General features: G+C 37.8%; 2 protein-coding genes across 2 annotated transcripts in view; one reads left to right on the forward strand and one right to left on the reverse strand.

Moving 5' to 3' along the window:
- ERCC8 (ERCC excision repair 8, CSA ubiquitin ligase complex subunit) overlaps positions 1–10,481 on the reverse strand; it is a 64,297-nt gene extending 53,816 nt beyond the window's left edge. The window contains exon 1 of the mRNA XM_030321603.1: positions 10,342–10,481. Coding sequence (XP_030177463.1) covers positions 10,342–10,418 — 77 coding nt within the window. The 5' untranslated portion in view covers positions 10,419–10,481. The remainder of the gene's footprint in view (positions 1–10,341) is intronic.
- Positions 10,482–10,582: 101 nt separating this feature from the next.
- The window catches only part of NDUFAF2 (NADH:ubiquinone oxidoreductase complex assembly factor 2), a 176,027-nt gene continuing 165,225 nt past the window's right edge, over positions 10,583–21,384 (forward strand). Inside the window, exon 1 of the mRNA XM_030321614.1 lies at positions 10,583–10,775. Coding sequence (XP_030177474.1) covers positions 10,649–10,775 — 127 coding nt within the window. The 5' untranslated portion in view covers positions 10,583–10,648. The remainder of the gene's footprint in view (positions 10,776–21,384) is intronic.

The raw sequence follows: 21,384 nt of genomic DNA on the forward strand, positions 1-21,384 counted from the left end.
ATATACATGGATATGTTAACTTGAATTTAAATAAAATTTAAAAAATAAATAGAAAAAAATAAAGATATACATGTGGCTTTGTCTTCTGGAACAAGATGAGCCTTAGGTTCAAATATCCAGTCTAACACTTACTGTTTGTCTGACCTTGATCAATAACAGTTACAGCTAATATTAAAAGCCTATTGTTCACTGACTCTGTAATTAGTGGTAATAGTAAGTGTAATAAGTGGTAACCTAGGTGGTAGGTTACATTATTAACTGCTTTTCCTGATTATAAAACTAAGACATAACTAATCTTCCCAAGGTCATACATCTAATAATTGGCTGAACTGGATGTGAACTCTGATCCTTTTTCTCCAGACCATTATGCTGTTCTGCTATCTCTGAGATTCAATATTTCACCACAAAATAATTTTTCACATTTTCATTGAAATTTCCATTTCTTCTTAAAATGTTTCTCTATTTGATGATTTTTCAGATTATATCATTAATGTGTGCTTCTTGTAACCAGTAAAATAATATACAAACATAAACAAAGGTAATCATCCCTTCCTTGAGTTCCTTTCTCTGAACAGTGAGAAATGTGGCTCTCATTATCATGAATATATTTCTTTGATCAATATCACTATATGTAACCGATCTCCTGTCACCAATATCATCCCCATCCCCAAAAAGAATGCTGCTCACCAGGCTTGGGCTTTGATTTCTACCTCCCCTAACACTCCATTGCCTGGGCTGGTCAGTCCCCACACTTAAGAGCACCTCCTCAACCTGGTTAGGGTCTGCATTATCACTTTAGACCAATCTAATCCCTGCCAGTGTATGGAAGCCTACCTCTGCCCAAACTAAAGACTTTAGGACTGAAGTTTTAATGAACTAAGAGGGGTTAAATGAAGGAAAGTAGGAGGGTAATGAGACAGGGAAATGAGGATATGGTGTGTGTAGACGGAGACAAGGTGTGCAAAAAGAGTTAATATAGCAGGCCAGAGACTTCTATCCTTAGAAAGGTCTACCTACAAGATTGGCTTTTGTCTGCTTCTGGGATTTCAGGAGGGTTCCCATTATTCCTGGATATGAATGGTTCTCTGTGCCTAAACTCTATGGAGTAAACAAGGTGCATTGTGATGAATATCTGAGAGTATGGAGTTTTGCTACATGTTAGGAACATGCATGTTCATGCTAGGAATTTTGGTTCATGTTCTAAAAGAAGAGCTAAACAAAGTTCCTCAGACAGAAGGGAAATGATACAGGAAGGAAACCTGGGACATCAGGATTGAAGAGAGAGCAAAAGAAATCATAAATATCTAGGCCAATATAATAGACAACTCTCCTTACAGTATGCTTGGCAGTTGAAAAAAATGTGTAACATTATCTTATGGGGTTCACAATATGTAAAGACAACAGCATATGGTGGAGGGTTAAAAGTGGTAAAATTTCTATATGCCAAATGAAGCAGTAAACTACAGATTCTAAGGAGAGAATGAAAGTGGGTATTTTATAATTCCTAGAACAATCACCAAAAATATCATATAAAGAGATGTCACAAGAGATTAATTAAAATTGAATATTAAATAATGTTTAAATAACCCCCCACCCCCCCAAAAAGGGAAAGGAATATGCGCAACTAGCACACTCATCCACCACTGGTGGGAATGTAAGTTTTTACAAAACTACCAGTTTCTTAAAAAGTGAAGCATAGGGGCACCTGGGTGGCTCAGTTGGTTGAGCCTCTGACTCCCGGTTTCATCTCAGATCGTGATCCTGTGGTTTCGTGGGTTTGAGCCCCATGTCAGGCTCTGCGCTGATAGGGTGGAGCCAGATGGGATTCCCTCTCTGCCCCTCCCTTGCTGGCGCTGTTGCTCTCTCTCTCTCAAAAATAAATAAATAAGGGGCGCCTGCGTGGCTCAGTTGGTTAAGCATCTGACTTTGGCTCAGGTCATGATCTCACTGTCCCTGAGTTCAAGCCCTGCGTCAGGCTCTGGGCCGGTAGCTCAGAGCCTGGAGCCTGCTTCCAATTCTCTATCTCCCTCTCTCTCTGCTCCTTCCCCTCTCATGCTCTGTCTCTGTCTCTCTCTCAAAAATAAAGAAGAAAAACATAAAAATAAATAAATAAATACTTAAAAAAAAAGTGAAGCATATACTCTAGTCATTCAAAAATTAGGCATGGATCCAAGAGAAATAAAAGCACAAAGATATGTACATGTATCCACACAAAGATTTGTACATGAACATTCACAGTAGCTTTATATATAATAGCCAAAAACTGGAAACATTTAAATGTTCACCAAGAACTGAATGGATAGAGGCACCTGGATGGCTCAGTCGGTTGGGCATCCGACTTCAGCATAAGTCATGATCTCCCCGTTCACAAGTTCCAGCCCCCACATCCAGCTCTGTGCTGACACCTCAGAATCTGAAGCCTGCTTCGGATTCTGTCTCTCTCTCTCTCTCTCTCTCTCTCTCTCTCTCTCTGCCCCTCCCCCGCTTGCACTCTGTCTCTCTCAAAAATAAATAAACATTAAAAAAAAAAGTGAATGGATAAACTGTTATATATCCAGAAAAGAGAATATTCCTTACCAATAAAAAGGAATCAAAAGGAGAAATTTCAAAATAATTATGCTCAATGAAAAGTCAGACAAAAGATAGTTTCATTTATACAAAATTCTGGCATATGCACAGTAATATATGCTGACAGAAAGCAGAGGAGTGGTTTCCTGGAGCAGAACAGGATGAAGCAGGGAAAGAAAGAAAAGGAATTATGATGAAATTTTTGGCTTATGGATATTTGTTATCCTGATGGTAATGGTTTAAAAAGTGTATATGTATGTCAAAACTCATCAAACTGTTTTCTCTAACTAAATGTGCAGTTTATTATATGTCAAATATACCTCAAGAATGTTGTGAAAAAAACTGGGGTTAGGAATTATAAACTTTGCAAATCAGTGCTCATGCTTTTGTCTTTAATCATTGACAAGGAAGACCTTGGGGCAAATTAGAGTAGACATCTTTAAATAAAATATGACTATGCAGTTGTTTAGTTAAGCAAAGACATCACTTAATGAGGGGAATCTTTAAAAAGAAGCCCTACTTTAAATGCTTTATCTTAACTTAAATATACAAGCAGTCCTCACTTTGTACAATCTGCAAACTAAACAGAATTTCAGGTACCAGGATTTAGTTAAATACCAGACCCCCAACAATGTGGCTCAAAAGTCATTTACTACAGTATGTTAACCGTGACTAACAGCATAAAACACAAAGTTGGATACTACCTTTTCAGTCCACAAATCACTACAAAAATAACATGCACATCATAGCTTGTGACCAATTTACATGACTTCTTTCAAAGTCTGTAGGTGATTGGTTACTGTGCATTTGTTATTCAGTTCACACACAAACTGTAAAGGTCTGTGCTTCTGAGATAATCCTGTAAGAAATTTTAGAAAAATGGGTAATTATAAGAGAGAATTGGCCAACAAAATGAAAGAGCACCAAAGAAACGCTAAGTGATAATGCTGGAAGTAAAACTTAAATGGACTGCAAATGGAAATACAGAAGAAATAGCTGACTGTGGAAATATTGACACTATGGCCACCTGACAAAGTCTAAAGAGGCACACTGAGGAAATCAATGCAGGTGAGTGAACCTACCCAAATAAATGATGAAAAGTGGTTGTGATGAAAAGGCTAAGGATGTCCTAGAGGAAACAACACTGGCAAAAACACTCACGTTAAAAAAAAAACAAACAAACAAACAAAAAAAAAAAACCTCTCAGAGATAATTCACGACATTGAAATGCAAAGGATAAAATGTTCAAATCTGATTCAGACTTAGAAAGAATGATAATTAGGCAAGATATAGAGAAGATGCTCTACTTGTATTATAAGTTATACAATGAAAATATTCAGAGACAGAGAGAGGGTGAGCAGGGGAGGGGCAGAGAGAGGGGCAGAAAGAGAGAATCCCAAGCAGACTCCCCACTGTCAGCACCAAAGCCTGACATGGGACTCGAATTCACAAACAGTGAGATCATGACCTGAGCCAAAATCAAGAATTGAACACTCACCCTACTGAACCACTCAGGCACCCTGTTTCTTTTAATTAAAACAAAAAAATTTTTTTTAATGTTTATTCACTTTTGAGAGAGAAAGAGCACGTGCAAGACAGCATGAGTGGGAGAGGGGTAGAGAGGGAGACAGAATCCAAAGCAGGCTCCAGGCTCTGAGCCAGATGTGGGGCTCAAACTCACATACTGCAAGATCATGACCTGAGCCCAAGTTGGATGCTTAATCAACTGAGCCACCCAGGCACTGCCCCTGGTTTTTTTAATATGAAGAGAGAACTGTAGTTCAAATTGTTTCTAATGTTTTACATTAACGTGTACTAAAGGTTTACTGTTTTTTTCATTTTTTATGTATTTATGACTGACAATAAAAGGTTAGTGTTTGACAAAGAAATTTTAAATACCACAGAATAATAGTTTCTCCACCGATTATTAAAGTTACCTTTCCTAGGTTCAGTTAGCACAATTAGTTTTATAGATGTGCACCATTACACAAAGAAAGGACTACCTGAATATTTATATGCCAATTGTCTGAAGTAGAATTAAATGTGCTGAACAGAGTGCCATATCATCTTTCCTTTATAAACCATACCCATAATTATATGATTCTATGATTTTCAGAGATTTCTTAAAATGTTTTATTTATTAACTCATTTTATGATTTCAAGTTTTTTTTTTTTTTTAATGTTTATTTATTTTTGAGACAGAGAGAGACAGAGCATGAACAGGGGAGGGGCAGAGAGAGAGGGAGACACAGAATCGGAAACAGGCTCCAGGCTCTGAGCCATCAGCCCAGAGTCTGACGCGGGGCTCGAACTCACGGACCGCGAGATCGTGACCTGGCTGAAGTCGGACGCTCAACCGACTGCGCCACCCAGGCGCCCCTGATTTCAAGTTTTTATTGAAATTCTAGTTAGCTGACATATATGGTGACATTGATTACAGATGTAGAATTCTGTGATTTATCACTTCCATATAACACTCAGTGCTCATCACAAGTGCCTTCCTTAAAATCGATCACCTACTTAGCCCATTCCCCGCCATCTCCCTCCATCAACCCTCAGTTTATTCTCTATAGTGAAGAGTCTCTTATGGTTTCCCTCCCTCTCTATTTTTTGCATTTCCCCTATGTTCATCTGTTTTGTTTCTTAAATTCTAATGAGTGAAATCACATGGTATTTGTCCTTCTCTCACTTATTTCACTTAGCACAAAACACTAGCTCCATCCATGTTGCTGCAAATGGCAAGACTTCATTCTTTTTATGGCTAATATTCCATTATATATACCACATCTTCTTTATCCATTCATCAGTCAATGGACATTTGGGCTCTTTCTATATAGCTTGGCTATTGTTGATAATGCTGCTATAAACATTGGGGTGCATATGCCCCTTCGAATCAGTATTTTTGTATCCGTTTGGGTAAATACGCAAAAGATGTTTTTATTACCTTGTTTGTTTTAGTTGAATAAACATTTAAGGCATATGCAAAGCAAATGAATATGGAATCTTGGACATATGCAAAGCAAATGAATGTGGAATCTTTCTCCAGCAATAGTTGTCAATCCTGGCTAAACCTAACAATCACTTAGGGAGCTTCCAAGAAATCCCGGTGGCCTGGACCAATTAAATCAGAATCTTTAGGGTTGGAACTTTGGCACAAATACTTTTTCCAAAGACCCTAGGTGATTCCTGTGTTATGGCAAAGTTGAGAAAAACTGTTCCATCGTTTTGTATTTTCCCCAAGTCTTTTATAACATTTTCTCAATCAATATACCTTATTGAACAGCATTTTATGTTAAGCCATTTGTTTGAATTATTTCAAAAGTGGTCTATGTAGTTTTTGTAAGAATAGCAACTCTTTCTGCATTTGTATTTCATTAGCTCATATTAAAATGGCATAAGCAGGGGCACCTGAGTGGCTCAGTCAGCTGGTTGACTACCCGACTCTTGATTCCCTCAGGTCACCATCCCAGAGTCGTGGGATTGAGTTCCACACCAAGCTCCACACTGAGAGTGAAGTCTGCTTCTGATTCTACCTCTGCCCCTCTTCCCTGTTCATGGTAGCGCGCTCTCTCTCTCTCTCTCTCTCTCTCTAAAAAGAAAATAAATCTTGGGTCGCCTGGGTGGCTCAGTTAAGCTCTTGATTTTGGCTCAGGTCATTATCTCGCTGTTGGTAGGTTTGAGCCCTGCATTGGGCTCTGTGCTGACAGCATGGAGCCTGCTTGGGATTCTCTCTCTGCCTCTCCCCTGCTTGTGTGTGTGCACACTCTCTCTCTAAAAATAAATAAACTTCAAAAAATAAATCTTAATAAAATAAAATGGCATAATCAGAATAATTAGGTCACAGAATTTTAACAAAGAGCTTTACTTAATTGCTTCTTCAGATCGAGGACTATTTAAAATTAAAAGACTGAAAAAAAACCACTGTTTTAGACTCTCAGTAGCTGACATGATTTAAATTTTTACTGATATAATAAGACTTCTGAACTTACTAGATTAAAAAATAATGCTGATTCTTTTTTAAAAAGTACAGTTATTTTCACAAAAACTAAAGGTCCAACAGGCAAGTTCATTCACTTTCCAATGTTTACTTTACTGATCATAATGGAAGAATTGCAGAACTACTTGGTGGAAACAAGCTAAATTATCAGAGAAGACTGACAAATTTTGATAAAAGTAAATTTTGAGTTTTTACAGTCACTGAAATAAAACTTGGGTTCTTGGAATTATTGAAATAAAAAACTCTGGATATGTCTATATGCTTTTATTAGAATGGATCAATGAGCTGAGTAGGAATTGCTGCCTACCCTGCACTGACTGGGGTTGGGGACAAGGGGACAACAGTGGATGCAATATCAATCATGTTTAAAACTGATCAAAGATCAGCTTGCTTAAAAAAGATTTAATGTTTACTTATTTAGTTAAAATTACATGCAGTATTTGAAACATATTTTCCCATTCTAAAATCATAATATTAAATATAAAGCTGATGCAACATTTTAGAATACAAAACACATAAATTGCTTCGTGAAAACAGGCAAAAGATTATTATCATGCATTACAATAGTTTATTATTTTTGTCTGTTTGTAATTGTGGTAGGACAGGATAGTCCTTTGCTTTTCCATACAAGAGTAAGCTTAGGAATGCTTTACTTCCTTCCAGATCTGGCTGCCTGTAGATATACACCCTTTCCTCTACTGCCTTACTGCCAAGTTTCATTAAATACAGTATATGATAGAAGTTTATTAATACTGTACTGTAGTCAACATCCACGTGAGCATATACAATGGTTCCCATGCAGAAAAAGATTACATTGAGCCAATAGACAGCAGTAATTCCATTAGTGATAGTGAGAGTCATCCTACACTATAACCCTCCTCTCTCGTCTCCCTCACACCAGTCAAAAAGGTTTTCAAAGTGCAGGTTCATTTGTTTACTTTTCTTTATACTTTGTATTCTTTATTATTTCATATTATAATACAATATCATTATCATTTTTATATGAATATTTTTGGGTTGTGGAACAAATTATCTGAGTTTCCATTATTTCCTATGGGGAAATTCACTTTGATATGCAAGTGATTTGGGTTACAAGCATGTTTCCGGAACGAATTAAGCTCACAAACCAGGGCTTTACCGTAAATCTTTTGTTGTTTTAAGCTGCTAAGTTTTGGGGGTACTTTGTTACCCATCCACTGATAACTAATATAGCAGGTGAGTTCTTCTTTTGGGATATTAGAAAAAATCATATGTATCAGTTTTCAGTAACTATACTTTTCTCTTTAAAGAGAGAGTCGAGGGGCGCCTGGGTGGCGCAGTCGGTTAAGCGTCCGACTTCAGCCAGGTCACGATCTCGCGGTCCGTGAGTTCGAGCCCCGCGTCAGGCTCTGGGCTGATGGCTCAGAGCCTGGAGCCTGTTTCCGATTCTGTGTCTCCCTCTCTCTCTGCCCCTCCCTCGTTCATGCTCTGTCTCTCTCTGTCCCAAAAATAAATAAACGTTGAAAAAAAAAATTTTAAAAAAATAAAGAGAGAGTCGACAATTAAAAAGTCATTAATGTTGGCAGTTCCCACTTCCTTTCCTCTGTCATTCTCCAACTCACTGAAATCTTATTTTTATTCCCACAATTCTTCTGAAAATACTCTTCTCAAGGCCATCCGTGACGACCCTGCTGTTTAGATATAATGTATACTTTTAATTCCTCCTAATTCCTATTTCTTGAATAACACCATCCGCTTAATACAAACTCTTCCAGGCCTCTTTTCTCATGTCTTTTTTCTCATAAGGGTTAAGAAAACAATAAACTAATAAAAAAATAAATACATAATACAATTTCAGTATTAATAAATTGAATAGAGAGAATAATGGGATGGGGAACCACTGAGAGCAAAGAAGGCCGCTAAGGCCAGCAAACGACACATTTCATGGCTTCCTCTTTAAACAGTCTTCTTTTAGTGTACATGACACTTCATCACCCTGGTTTTCCTTCAACTCCTCTTTGAAGTCTTCTTCCGCCTAACTTTATTTATTTATTTATTTTAATGTTTATTTATTTTTGAGAGAGAGTGTGAGCGGGGGAGGGGCAAAAAGAGACGGGGAGACAATCTGAAGCAGGCTCCAGGCTCTTAGCTGTCAGCACGGAGTTCAACATGGGGCTCAAACCCCCAAACTCAAGATCATGACCTGAGCTGAAGTCGGATCCTTAACTGACTGAGCCACCCACACACTCCCCAGCCTAAGTTTAAATGTTGATTTTCTTGGGGCACCTGGGTGGCTCAGTCAGTTAAGCGTCTGACTTCATCTCAGGTCATGATCTCAGTTTGTCAGTTTGAGTCCTGCATTGGGCTCTGTGCAGATAGCTCAGAGCCTGGAGCCTGCTCCAGATTCTATGTCTCCCTCTCTCTCTCTCTGCTCCTCCCCTACTTGCACTCTGTCTCTCCCTCTCTCAAAAATAAACATTTAAAAAAATTAAAAAAAAAAATGTTGATTTTTCTCAGATTGTCACTGAACTGCCTTTCTTACTCTACAAATAGTGCCTAGGTGATCTCATTCCCACATCACTTCACATACTATCTCACATTAAAGATCTCTCAATTTCTTCTGAGCATCAAATATATATCATGAAGTTTGTCTTCCTCTCTCCAAGTCACAGGTTCTTCAAAAGTAATATGGGAGGGGTGCCTGGGTAGCTCAACCGGTTAAGCATCTGACTCTTGGTTTCAGCTCAGGTCATGATCTCATGGTTTTGTGAGTTTGAGCCCCACATCAGGCTCTGTGCTGACAGTGTGGAGCCTGCTTGGGATTCTCTCTCTCTCTCTCTCTCTCTCTCTCTCTCTCTCTACCCCTCCACCACTCATGCTGTCTCTGTCTCAAAATAAATAAACTTAAACAAATTTAAAAAAAAAGAGAAAGTAATGTGGAAAAAATCAGTATGGGCAAAGTTACAATAAAACTTGTCCCCCCCTTTGGAAAGTCCTATCTACATGAATACCATCATCATTCACCCTGCTATACAAAGCAACTATCTGGGAATCATTGTTGAGGCCTTTCTTTTCACCATTTATTATATGTCCAAACAATTTCCATAGCTCGTTGATTTTATTTCTTAAATATTTTTCATATATCCTGTCTTTGACCCAACCGCCGCTACTTCCCTGGCTCAGGCTTCCACCTGCTCTCTCCTGGACAATTAGAACAGTTACCTAACTTGACTTTCGCTGCTTGTTCTCAACTTCAATCCACTCTCCAGGCAGAAGACAAAATCCAACAGTTGTCACCTTATTATCCTCTTCATACCTCTTCACCAAGCATACAAGGCTCTTCCTCACTGAGCCCCGGACTACATTTCCAGCTTCATCTCTGTCACCGCCCCCCCTTGTCTGCTCTAGTCATGCTAAACTTGGTTCAGTTCTTGGCCTACACTCCGCTCTTAGCATAACGCTTGGCTAAAAGTGGGAGTTCACTAAGTATGTCGACTGACTGAATGAAGGAATCTTTGGAGAGTAGTTATTCCTTGGGGAGTGGAGAGGAAACGTAATGTGAGGGAGAAGGAGTAAGGTAAAACGAAAGGATTTTCGCCAGAACCCGAGTGCGCACCCACCTGCCTACAGGAATGTAAAGGGTATCTTATTTTCGTCGGCCGCAAGGCAGAAGAGATTAAAGGCGAGTATGGTGGAGGTAAAGTGATAATGAAGCGGGAAAGTGAGAGGCAAGACTCACATAGCCATTGGTCCAGATTTGAATGGGCTGTTTGAGAAAAAAGTAAGGTTTTCTTTACCTCCGTGTGGACTCCGCTCTCCGGAGGCGAAGAGGGTCTTCCAAACCGGTCTGTCTCGCTGACAAAAACCCTAACATCCTGTCCCTTCACACCGGCTTGAACACTGGACGCCGCCATGACAGAGCGCGGAGGCTGTACCAGTGGGGTCTCCCATTGGTCAAGCCAGATGACACCCGACCAATGGTGAGCGCCGTTACTAGAAGGGCGTGAGGCTAAAGTGGGTGGGCGGGGTCCGCGGCTAGAGAGCGCGTGTGTTTGGGTTCTGGCGGATCCGTCTGAGATTCGCGCTGAAAGCCGTACCGACTGCATGGGTTGGTCTCAGGATTTGTTCCGTGCCTTATGGAGAGCGCTGTCAAAGGAAGCGAAGGAGCAAGTCGGCACAGACCGGTTCGGGAACAAATACTACTATGTTCCGGAATACAGGAACTGGAGAGGTGAGATGACAGCGAGCGCAGCGGCTGCTTGGTCAGTAAATAAGGGGAAAGCGAGAGCGTCTAGTCAACTAACACAGTGTGCGACAGTTGTGATGTCATCTAGGGGGACAGCGCAAGTTCGTTCACCTCGCCAACCCCTTCACTCTGAGCTTTGCGCCGCGGCCCAGTCGAGTGTGTGCCCGCCGTCCCTGGGTTGCAGTGCCTTGGTAAGGTGCGCCCCGCCGCGACCCGCGAGAGCACCGCACAGCATACACAGCTGTCCTCCCCACGCAGAGAGCCCACAGGCGGAGGACGCCCCGGCCCCGGTCCTGGTCTTTGGGCGACGCAGACAGGGACAAGTCCACGGAGGTCTTTTACCAGAGGGCCTTGGGAGGGCAGGAAAGTAGCTTTTCCTCCTCTTGTGCTCTCCTTGCGATCAGGCCAGAGTTCTCTAATTGAAGCGGTGTTATTTTGAGCGCCTCGGCTTTTTCCTCTTGGTGTTTACCTTTTTCAGCCGCTCGGGCGCTGGCCACATGCGTCACTTTACTCCAACGTATCAGAAGTAGGTCTCTGCGCACCGTGAAGAGATCCTCACAAGGCTTCATGTTACCTTCCCCACGAATTTTCACTCCAAAACCCCGTAGAGCTCACTTTAAGATCATTGCACTAGCCGTGGTGTTTCTTAAGATTCATACGAAGTAGTGGAGTTTGGAAAGTTAGGGGACGTTCCTGTCTGCTCAAATCCCGTCACGTAGCAGCCGTGATAACCTCTTCAGTGTTGTTCCATCATCACAATGCGAAAGATCTCAGGTTTTGGGGTCTGATGGGCTTGGATTAGAATTTCAGCCCTGACACCTAATAGCTGAGGGAACACGAAGTATTTGTCCTCCCAAGTCTCATTCTCCTCATCTGAAAGTTAGACACGATAATAATGGTTGCATTGAGAAACACTAAGAATTTTACTAAATTGTGTTCCATTCATTTCCTTTAACTCTAGTCAAAGGGAATTACTTCTTCCTTCCTTTCTCTTAGAGCACATGTAAAGTGCTTTCCATGATTTATCACTCAAAGTTGTTTTGCCTAGCCTTTTTCTGTAACTTAGCATCTTAGACTTGTTTCCCAAGTGAGCTTCCAGACTCTCAGGGCAGGGAATATGTCTTTATTTCTTTTTTTTTTTTTAAGTCCACAAAGAAACTACGTAGCATGTTGACGGTCTTTCTTCACAGACTGCAAGCAGAAGGAAAGATTTTTCTTTTCCATAAGTTGTCAGACACATTAAAGAAATATGCAGAACATCAGTTGACTTTTTTAAAGTATAATTTACATACAGTAACACTCATCCTTTTTGGTGTATGGTTTTATGTTTTTTGATAAATTCATAGAGTCCTGTAGCTATCACACAATGAAGATATGGAATGGTTCTGTCACTTCCCAAATTCTCTCTACCCCTTAGAAGTTCATTCCTGGGGCGCCTGGGTGGCGCAGTCGGTTAAGCGTCCGACTTCAGCCAGGTCACGATCTCGCGGTCCGTGAGTTCGAGCCCCGCGTCGGGCTCTGGGCTGATGGCTCAGAACCTGGAGCCTGTTTCCGATTCTGTGTCTCCCTCTCTCTCTGCCCCTCCCCCGTTCATGCTCTGTCTCTCTCTGTCCCAAAAAAAATAAATAAACATTGAAAAAAAAAATTTAAAAGAAGTTCATTCCTTCACCCCATAACCAGCCCTTGGCAATCACTGATCTGTTTTAGGTCCCTATAATTTTGCCTTTTCCAGAATGTTATATACATGAAATTACATAGGATGTAGTCTTTCAAGTCTAGCTTATTTCACACAGTATAATACAGTTAAGATTCATCCATGTGTCTGTAGTTGTTCCTTTTAATTTCTAAGTAGTATTTCGTTGATGGTGTACCACAGTTTATCCATTCACTACTCAAAGGACTTGGGTTGTTTCTAGTTTTTGGTGATTGTGAAGAAAGCTTCTATAAACATTCACATACAGGATTTTATGTGAATCATTTTCCATTTCTCTTGTGTAAATACGTAGGCGTGAGATTGCTGAGTTGTGTGCATGTGTATATACCTTTATGGGAAACTACCTCACTTTTCCAAATTGCCTATACTATTTAACATTCCTGCCAGCAATGTTAAGAAAATTCTAGTTACACATCCTCAGTAGCACCTGGTATTGTCAGGTTTTTGTTGTTGTTATTACTTATTTTTATTTTATCCATTCTATTAGTTGCATAGTGGTGTGTCTTTGTGGTTTTGATTTTCATCTTCCTAATGACTGATAATGTTGAGAATCTTTTTATGTGCTTATTTGGCATCCACAGATCTTTAGTGAAATATCTGTTCAAATCTTGCGACCATTAAAAATACAGTAAAACCTTGGATTGGGACTAACTTGTTCTGCAAGTGTTCTGCAAGACAAGCAAAATTTCTAATAAATTTTAACATGATAAATGAGTGATGCCTTGCAACATGAGTAGTACGTGATGCTGAATGTCACATTTTCACAACGCCAATGGTTCTTGAAATTCGCTTTGATATGCAAGTGGTTTGCGTTACAAGCATGTTTCTGGAATGAATTATGCTTGCAAACCAAGGTTTTATTATAATTTTGTATCAACTTCATTGTATCATTTCAGTGAAAATATAATATCATTGAAGAAAGATTAAAATGTAAAAAATCATGTATTCTAAGAACATAATTAGTGAGTCAAGGGATATGTTGGTCTTTAACCATCTTATAACACCAGATTGTTTTCCAAAGTGCTTATAAATTTATACTTCTATCAGCTTGATATTTCAAATTCATGTACTCTTGGTTGTGAGAAAATTAGGATTTTATTGATGATGTAGGAGAATCATTGTATGCTGCTATATGATATATCTGTGTCATTCAGTTCTTAGATATTTTAGACCTCTGGCACAGACACACATTACATTCTCTCAATATCATTACACATTTCCTAAGCCTTCCACTGTAAATCAAGGGGAAAGATCCTTAGTTTGTTTTAAAGCAAGTTTTCAGAAAATGAATCATTGAACTTTTTTATTTCCTTTGTATAAAAGACAGCACTTTAGAGGTCTCCTTGAGTTTTCTTTGAATTGAATAAATTGTTGAGCATTTAACATGATCATTGAAGAGTATTTAAGAACTCTTGAGAGGAAATGACTTTTTTCTTTTAGTTCAGTTAATTAGTGTGGTGCCAGTCTTTAAAGAACTGTATTTTCCACACAGGATATTATTTAATGAGAGTGAAGATAGTTATGCAATTTAAAATAGGTCTCTTGAGTATTGTCCAGTCAGTTGAATTTAAGTTTAGAATTTATTGTTGAAATTTTAACTTTTTAAAACGCATTTTGGCATTTCAGGATAAGAAGATTGTGAATATAGCATTATTAGTTGGCATTTTTTAATTAAAAGATGTTAATTAACATATTTTTATTGAAAGTTTGCTTGCTTTATGGTGGAGTACTTAGCAAAAGAGTCCCCAAATAAACTTTGTGTAGAAATTTCCTTTGATATTGCACCCTTTTTATTTATAGCATCTCTGCTTTTTTATCCATCTAGTTTCATTTATCTCATGTTTCAAAAGGAGTTTCTTCCTAAAGTAAATTCTTGTATACTCGATTCTGACTAGAACCTCTTTGAACCTTGTTTTATTATTTTCACCTTTATCTTTTGCACATTTATTAAAAATCTGCAATCGGTTAAAAATGACAAGTTTATTACTGAAAGACTATTTTTGAGTTGTTAATTTGGTAATAGACATTGTCAATGTCCAAATTTGGGGAGGAAGATGAATATCATGCATAATTTGCAAAAAACAATATTTGAAGTATTGTGTTTGGCTCTGGATATCACACTTCAGGAGAGATCCAGAGTGTCCAGACAGACGTAGTGAAAATGATGAAAATTTCTAGAAATCATATCTATGACTATTAGCTGTGAGTCTTGAGGAGATTTATCCTGTGAAGAGAAGATTTAGGAGTAGCTTCACATATTTGGAAGATTGTTGTACAGAAAAAGATTAGGCTCATCTGTGCAGACATTTAAATTAGAACTCAGGTCAGAGGGGACATGTTTATCTTTTTTATAAGAAATAACTTTCAGACCATTAGAGCTATGTTATAAAAGGAAGAGAGTGCCTTGTGTTTAATTGTAGCCGAGAGAATTTAGGGAGATAAGGAGCTGAACACATTTGATCAGCACCTTGAATGATAAATACAATTTCAGAAAGAATGGTTTAAGAGCATCTTCTGTCCGGGCTTGGAAGGGGTAGGAAATACCACAGACATTAGAAGGTAGTCCCATGCTAGTGGACTTCAGTGTAGAACTAGAGAAAGCTAGTGAGGGGATAGACAGGGTCAGATACTAAAACGCCTTGAATACTCTAAGTTTGAAGTTTGCACTTTATTCTGTAGCTGGTAGGTAGCCATTGAAAAGCTTGTGACATGATAAGAGCTGCTGGAGAAATAACTCCGAAAGCCCTGTAGAAGGTGAGCTAGAGGGGAGAGGGAGGAGCTGAAATACTATTTGATGGGAGCATTTCTAGATTGACCTTGATCCTGGAAAGAGCTCTTATGAGACTGAAGTGATGTGAATGGAAAGAAAAGTTTTGATTTAGCAAAACTTTTAAACTTGACAATGACTTAGACTGGTGGGAGGGGAAAGAAAAGATGAGAGGCCAAAGATGATTTTGTTTTAATTCTGGAGAGCTGGTGGATTGTGGTGTACTGATTCATGCAAATAGAGGCTAATAGGCACACATGCAAATAGAGAAGTAGGCTTTGGGTTGGGGGTGGTCAAAGAGTAAATGGAGTTTGTTTGTTATAATAGGACAACTGGATAATCAGGCAATTTTATATTCAGATCTGCAGCTCCAAAGATGTTAGTGATTAAAATACAGATTTGGAAGCCACTTTTATATAGGTGATCATTAAAACTGTAGGGATGTTTATTCAAGCAGGGAGAGAGTAATAACAAGATCAGATTAAGAGACACGTATTTAGAAATGCTATCATTTTAGTGGTTTCTCAGTCCAGGAGGAATAGATCCAAACTACCTGGCTGACGTTCATGACCTTTAAGTCTATCCTGAAAGTGACATTTGTTTATAATGTAATCTGTAGATCAATAATTTTGTAAGAAGCATAGATATTTATATTAATAGAAATCAAACCTGAAAGTTTACATGATTTTTACCAGGGAGTTGAATCAGATAATAGTTATTTACTTTTCAGCATTCAGAAAAAAATAAATTAAACTTGATTGAATACAGCCATTTAAGAGTTGTATCTAGTTTGTTACTGTTCATAATACTGAGTTTAGTTGATGTTCCCAAAACAGAATTGGTTGGGGGCCAAGGCAGGGATAGCAATGGGCAGTAGGTAACGTTGACATCTTCTTTTAGAATCCAGGACAAATGTTTCATCAGACGTGGTAGCTAGATTTATTTTGGGGATACATTTTTAAAAACTGTATAACCCTCATTAGGGCTTTTTGCATAGTGAATTGTTATACTAGGCTACTAGCAGTGATTTTAAAATTGTCATATTTAAATAATTATGAAATAAATCTCTTCAAAATTTTATTAGAAAATTTTACATTCCAAAAGATTTTTTTCATTTTGTTCTCAGTTTTTTAATGAAGCATTATTTGAACATTTATGAAACTTGTGAGCAAAGAAAAGTTTGTGCTAAGATTTTCATGAAAGCATTTTACTGCCAAATTATATTTTATATACTTTCTAATTTATATGGATACATTTAGACTCACACATATTATCAGTGTGCTAAGTACAGAATTTATAATAACATTTCCTGAATTTTTTAAATTTTAGAGTGAGAGAGAGAGAGCTCAGGGGAGAGGGGCAGAGGGAAAGAGAGAGAATCTTAAGCTGGCTTCACGCTCAGCATAGAGCTGGACACAGGGCTGGATCCCACAACCCTGGGATCATGACCTAAGCTGAAATTAAGAGTCGGGTACTCAACCGAGCCACCCAGGCACCCCAACATTTCCTGAAATTTATATTTCTTTTTTTTTTTAATTTTAGATAGTTAGCATACAGTACAATATTGGTTTAAGGAGTAGATTTCAGTGATTCATCACTTACATACAACATCCATTGCTCATCATACCACGTGCCCTCTTTAATACACATCACTCATCTAGCTCATCTCTCACCTACCTCTCTCCATCAACCTCAGTGTGATCTTTAGGAGTCTCTTGTGGTTTGTTTACCTCTTCCCTCTTCTCCCCCTTCCCCTATGTTCATCTGTTTTGCTTCTTAAATTACACATATGAGTTAAATCATATGGTATTTGTCTTTCTCAGATTGACCTATTTTGCTCAGCATAATACTTTCTAGTTCCATCTACATGCTTGCACATGACAAGATTTCATTCTTTTTGATGGCTGAGTAATAATTCCATTGTGTGTGTGTGTGTGTGTGTGTGTGTGTGTGTGTGTGTGTGTGTGTGTATGTGCCACATGTTCTTTATCCACTGAATTTTATATGTCAAGCTTTCTGGTTAAAAAAAAGTCTTTTAAATTTGGAGTTCTCAAACACTTTTGAGAAGCCAAATCAGAGGAAGTATACACCAAACCTTAGAAGTAGTAATTTTGAATTGAGGTTCATCAATCTAAAATTGAATTTTAATTAAAATTTAAGGATGTTTTAGGGGGCCTAGGTGGCTTGGTTGGTTAAGATCGACTCTAGGTTTCAGCTCAGGTCATAATCTCACAGTTCATTGGATCACGCCCCGCACCGAGCTCTGTGCTGACAGCATGGACCCTGCTTGGGATCCTCTCTCTCCTTCTCTCTCTGCCATTTCTTTATGCATGCTCTCTCTCAAAATAAAGAAGCTTAAAATAAAATAAAATAGAGTACTTTATATTATTTATATGTGTTTCCTTTTTTAAAAAGAATATTACAGTAGTTGGATTTTCTAGCCTGAAAATCATTTCTGTTTTATTTATCTTTTAGTTTATTTTTAACTGTCGAATATGAAATATTCCAGACATATAGAGAAAAGGATAAAACAAACTTCCATGTACCCATCATTCATTTGCAACAGTTACCAACTCGTAGCTAAATTTTATTTTCTCCCTTTCCTCAACTCATCTTTCCTCTTATTTTGAAGCAAACACTAAACATGATGTTAATTTATCTGTAAGCATCTTGGTATATGTCTCTTAAACACAAGACTCCTCTTTTTAAATATGACAGTAAACCATTATCTCATATAGAAATCAACAATTTCTTAACATCATTAAATATACTTTTTGTCACATTTCTCTGGTTTTCCCTGGTCATGTTAATTTATTGATTTGTTTACTTATTTTTACAGTTTGTATAAATGTAGCTCCAAACAAAATCTTTACATTATTATTGCTAATATGTTTTTAAGTCTTTTGTAATTTGTAGGTTGTCTTTTTATGTTGATAACCCCCCCCTTTTTACACACAGATCCCTGATTTTGGGGGAGCAAATGTATAAAAAAAATTAAAAAAAAATTTTAATGATGGCATTAACCCATTTATATTTGTTGTAGTAAGTGGTGTATTTAGTACTACTTCAGTCATCTTATTTTTTTTTGCTTTCTGTTGTTTATGTTTTCTTATTTCTGATCACCCTCCTTAGATGACTTATGCAGCATAGCCTTTATTTTACTTGAAAGTGATTGTACCAAGTGATACCTGTGTGAATGCCATATGCCTATGTTTTTCCATAGGGCTCTGGTCAGATTTTTCTGGGAGAACTATACTGATTACTCAGAATGCTTTAGTTTTAGCCCCTGCAAGTTGGAATCTTGAGAATGTCAATATCAGGTCAGATTTTTTTTTTTATCACCTTTGATCTCAGGCCAGCTACTACCTTTTTTTTTTTTTTTTTAAACCAATTTTTTTTGCCCTGTGCTTTCAACTCTACTACTCTAACCTTGGGGTTCTTTCACAACTAATTTTTGGGAAAATCTATAGAGATGCTTCCAGTGAGGCTTGTATGTCTGCTAATTCAAAAGCCAGTCAGCATTCCTAAGTTTGCCTTCCAATTCACCCTGTACCATTCATTAATTTCTCATGTGGCAAATACTTATTCAACACTGTTTTATGAAAAACATACCTGTTTTATGTATTTCATATCTATTTGCCTCCGTTTCTGGTCTTTTGATGGTACCTTTAGCTATTTTCCAGTGTAGCTTCATTCACCCCCCCACCTTATATTTTGAAAAATAAATGAAATAAACATAAATCAATGGCTATTTTATTATTTTTTTAAAGATTTTTAAGTAATTTCTACACCCAGTGTGGGGCTCGAGCCTAAAACCCCAAGGTCAAAAGTCGCATGCTCCACTGACTGAGACAGCCAGGCACCCCAATAGCACCCAGGCTATTTTAAACTGAAGTTTACATTTTTAATTTGTAATACAAATTAGAAACATTTTTTTCCTTCCATTTTGTTCTCAACTTACCATTGCTTCCAATCGTTTTAGTAATGCTCACATTAATGATAATTATCATTCATCATGTGCCAACTGTATTTCTCATCTATGCAACACTCATATAACTAGGGATTATTATCCTCATCTTAAACATAAGGTGATTGTTTGATTTCTGAGTACTTAAATAAGCTACATGATACAGAGTAGTTACTCACAAAACAGCTGTTCAATGAATTGAGATATTTATGGACCCAAATTATAAAAATAAAAACAAAGCAAGATTTTAAAAGCTACAGGAAATAAAGAAGTTGCTTTACAAAATCTTAAATCAGGTGATTAAGGTATATATATTTTTTATTTATGGTAAATGGCCAAATATTCTTCAGGAACTAAAATGGTCTCATTATAAATAAGAGTATCTTTTCCATAACTTTTCTAGCATGCTTCCGCTTTGGACTTAGCTTAGTCAGGGACCTTCCAAATTTAGTTTTATTGCTAGCCTCAAACTTCTGTTAAGATACCCAGTCTTATTTTTTTTCCTTTAAGGATGAAAGTACCATCATCTGAAACTTCAAAACCTGCATCATCTACTGTTTCATATAATTACAGAGTTGTGTTGTTTTTGATAATGTTGCCTCAACCTGTTTGTATTTAGCACTTAAATATACTAAAAACTACAGGCTCTGTGCTTACAGCTCTCATCCTGGAACCTGTTTTGGATTCTCTCTCTTTCTCTCTCTCTCTCTTTCTCTCTCTCTCTCTCTCTGTCTTTGTCTGCTCACACTCTGTCTCTCTCAAAAAATAAACATTAAAAAAATTATAGATATACTAAAAACTATAATGAATTAGTACTTGATTAAGATGTAGTTATTTAGAATCAGACAAATCAGATGGTCAGAATTATTGAATAAGATGTGTCTTGTTTCATTAGGTAATTGGAAGACTATGATACAGCTCTTTAATGTGGTATTTAGTCTAACATTTGGGAAATGAAGAAATTTCAGATTTTTCCAGCAGGTGGCAGCATTGTTTAAAATAATTGTAGGTTGCCAGTTTTTTTCAGTATTTTTCTGTGAGCTGCTTTGAAGGAAGAAGGAAGAATCTTTTCTCTAAAATAATTGTATTTATACTTTTTCTTCTAAATAAACCCTGCACTACTGCTTTATAAATTTCTGTCTCTTAATACCAGGGTTTTAAAATAACACAATGGATTTTACCTAGTCATTAATGAACAATAAGGGACAATTGTATTTTGAAGAATTCATGAAGACTTAAAAAAATACATATAATTTTTAGAACAGCAAGCAATATTCTTTTTTATTTAAAAAATTTTTAAGTTTATTTGTTTTGAGAAAGACAGAAACAGTACGAGTTGGGGAGGGACAGAGAGAGAGGTAGAGAGAGAATCCCAAGCAGACTCCCGCTGTCAGTGCAGAGCCCAGCGTGGGGCTCAAACCCATGACCTAAGCCAAAACCAAGAGTTGGTCCCTTAACTGACTGAGCCGTGCAGGCGCCCCATAGAACAGTAAGCAGCATTGTATCTTGAGTTGTTAGAGATCACAATGTAATCATTACCATGGACATCATCAAATTGGAAGCTATCCTCAAATGTTTTACGATACTAACTAAAACAAACTTTCTGTTTAGGGATATCTAGAAGAAGTTGAACTTACTTTAAAATACTTTGTTGAGGGGTGCCTGGGTGGCTCATTAACGTAAGCACCTGCCTCTTGATTTCTGCTCAGGTCATGATCTCACTCTTTGTGGGATGAGGCCCCACTTCAGGCTCTGTGTTGTCAGGGTGGAACCTGCTTGGGAGTCTCTCTCTGCCCCTCCCCTACTTGTGCTCACACCTGCTCTCTCTCAAAATAAATACATGTACTTTAAAAAATAAAATATTTTGTTGAATATAAGGTAATAATTATGAACTTTTGTATAGGTTTTCTCAGGGTCGTCTGAAGGTTGAACTTTTAATTTTCTGATCTTCATTTTAATATTTCACTAGTTAATTGTGTTTTCCTCTGAGATTATTTCAGTTGCTTACTGAATTCCCTACTTTTGCATATGTATGCATGCATGTACACTTAATTGTGTTTTGGTGAACAGAGAATACCAACATTTTCCCTGTAGTCCTTGAGTGCATTCCCATCTCATACCAGCAGAACCACATCTGTGTAATACT

Source organism: Lynx canadensis, chromosome A1, assembly GCF_007474595.2.
Source record: "Lynx canadensis isolate LIC74 chromosome A1, mLynCan4.pri.v2, whole genome shotgun sequence".
Classification (NCBI taxonomy): Eukaryota; Metazoa; Chordata; class Mammalia; order Carnivora; family Felidae; genus Lynx; species Lynx canadensis.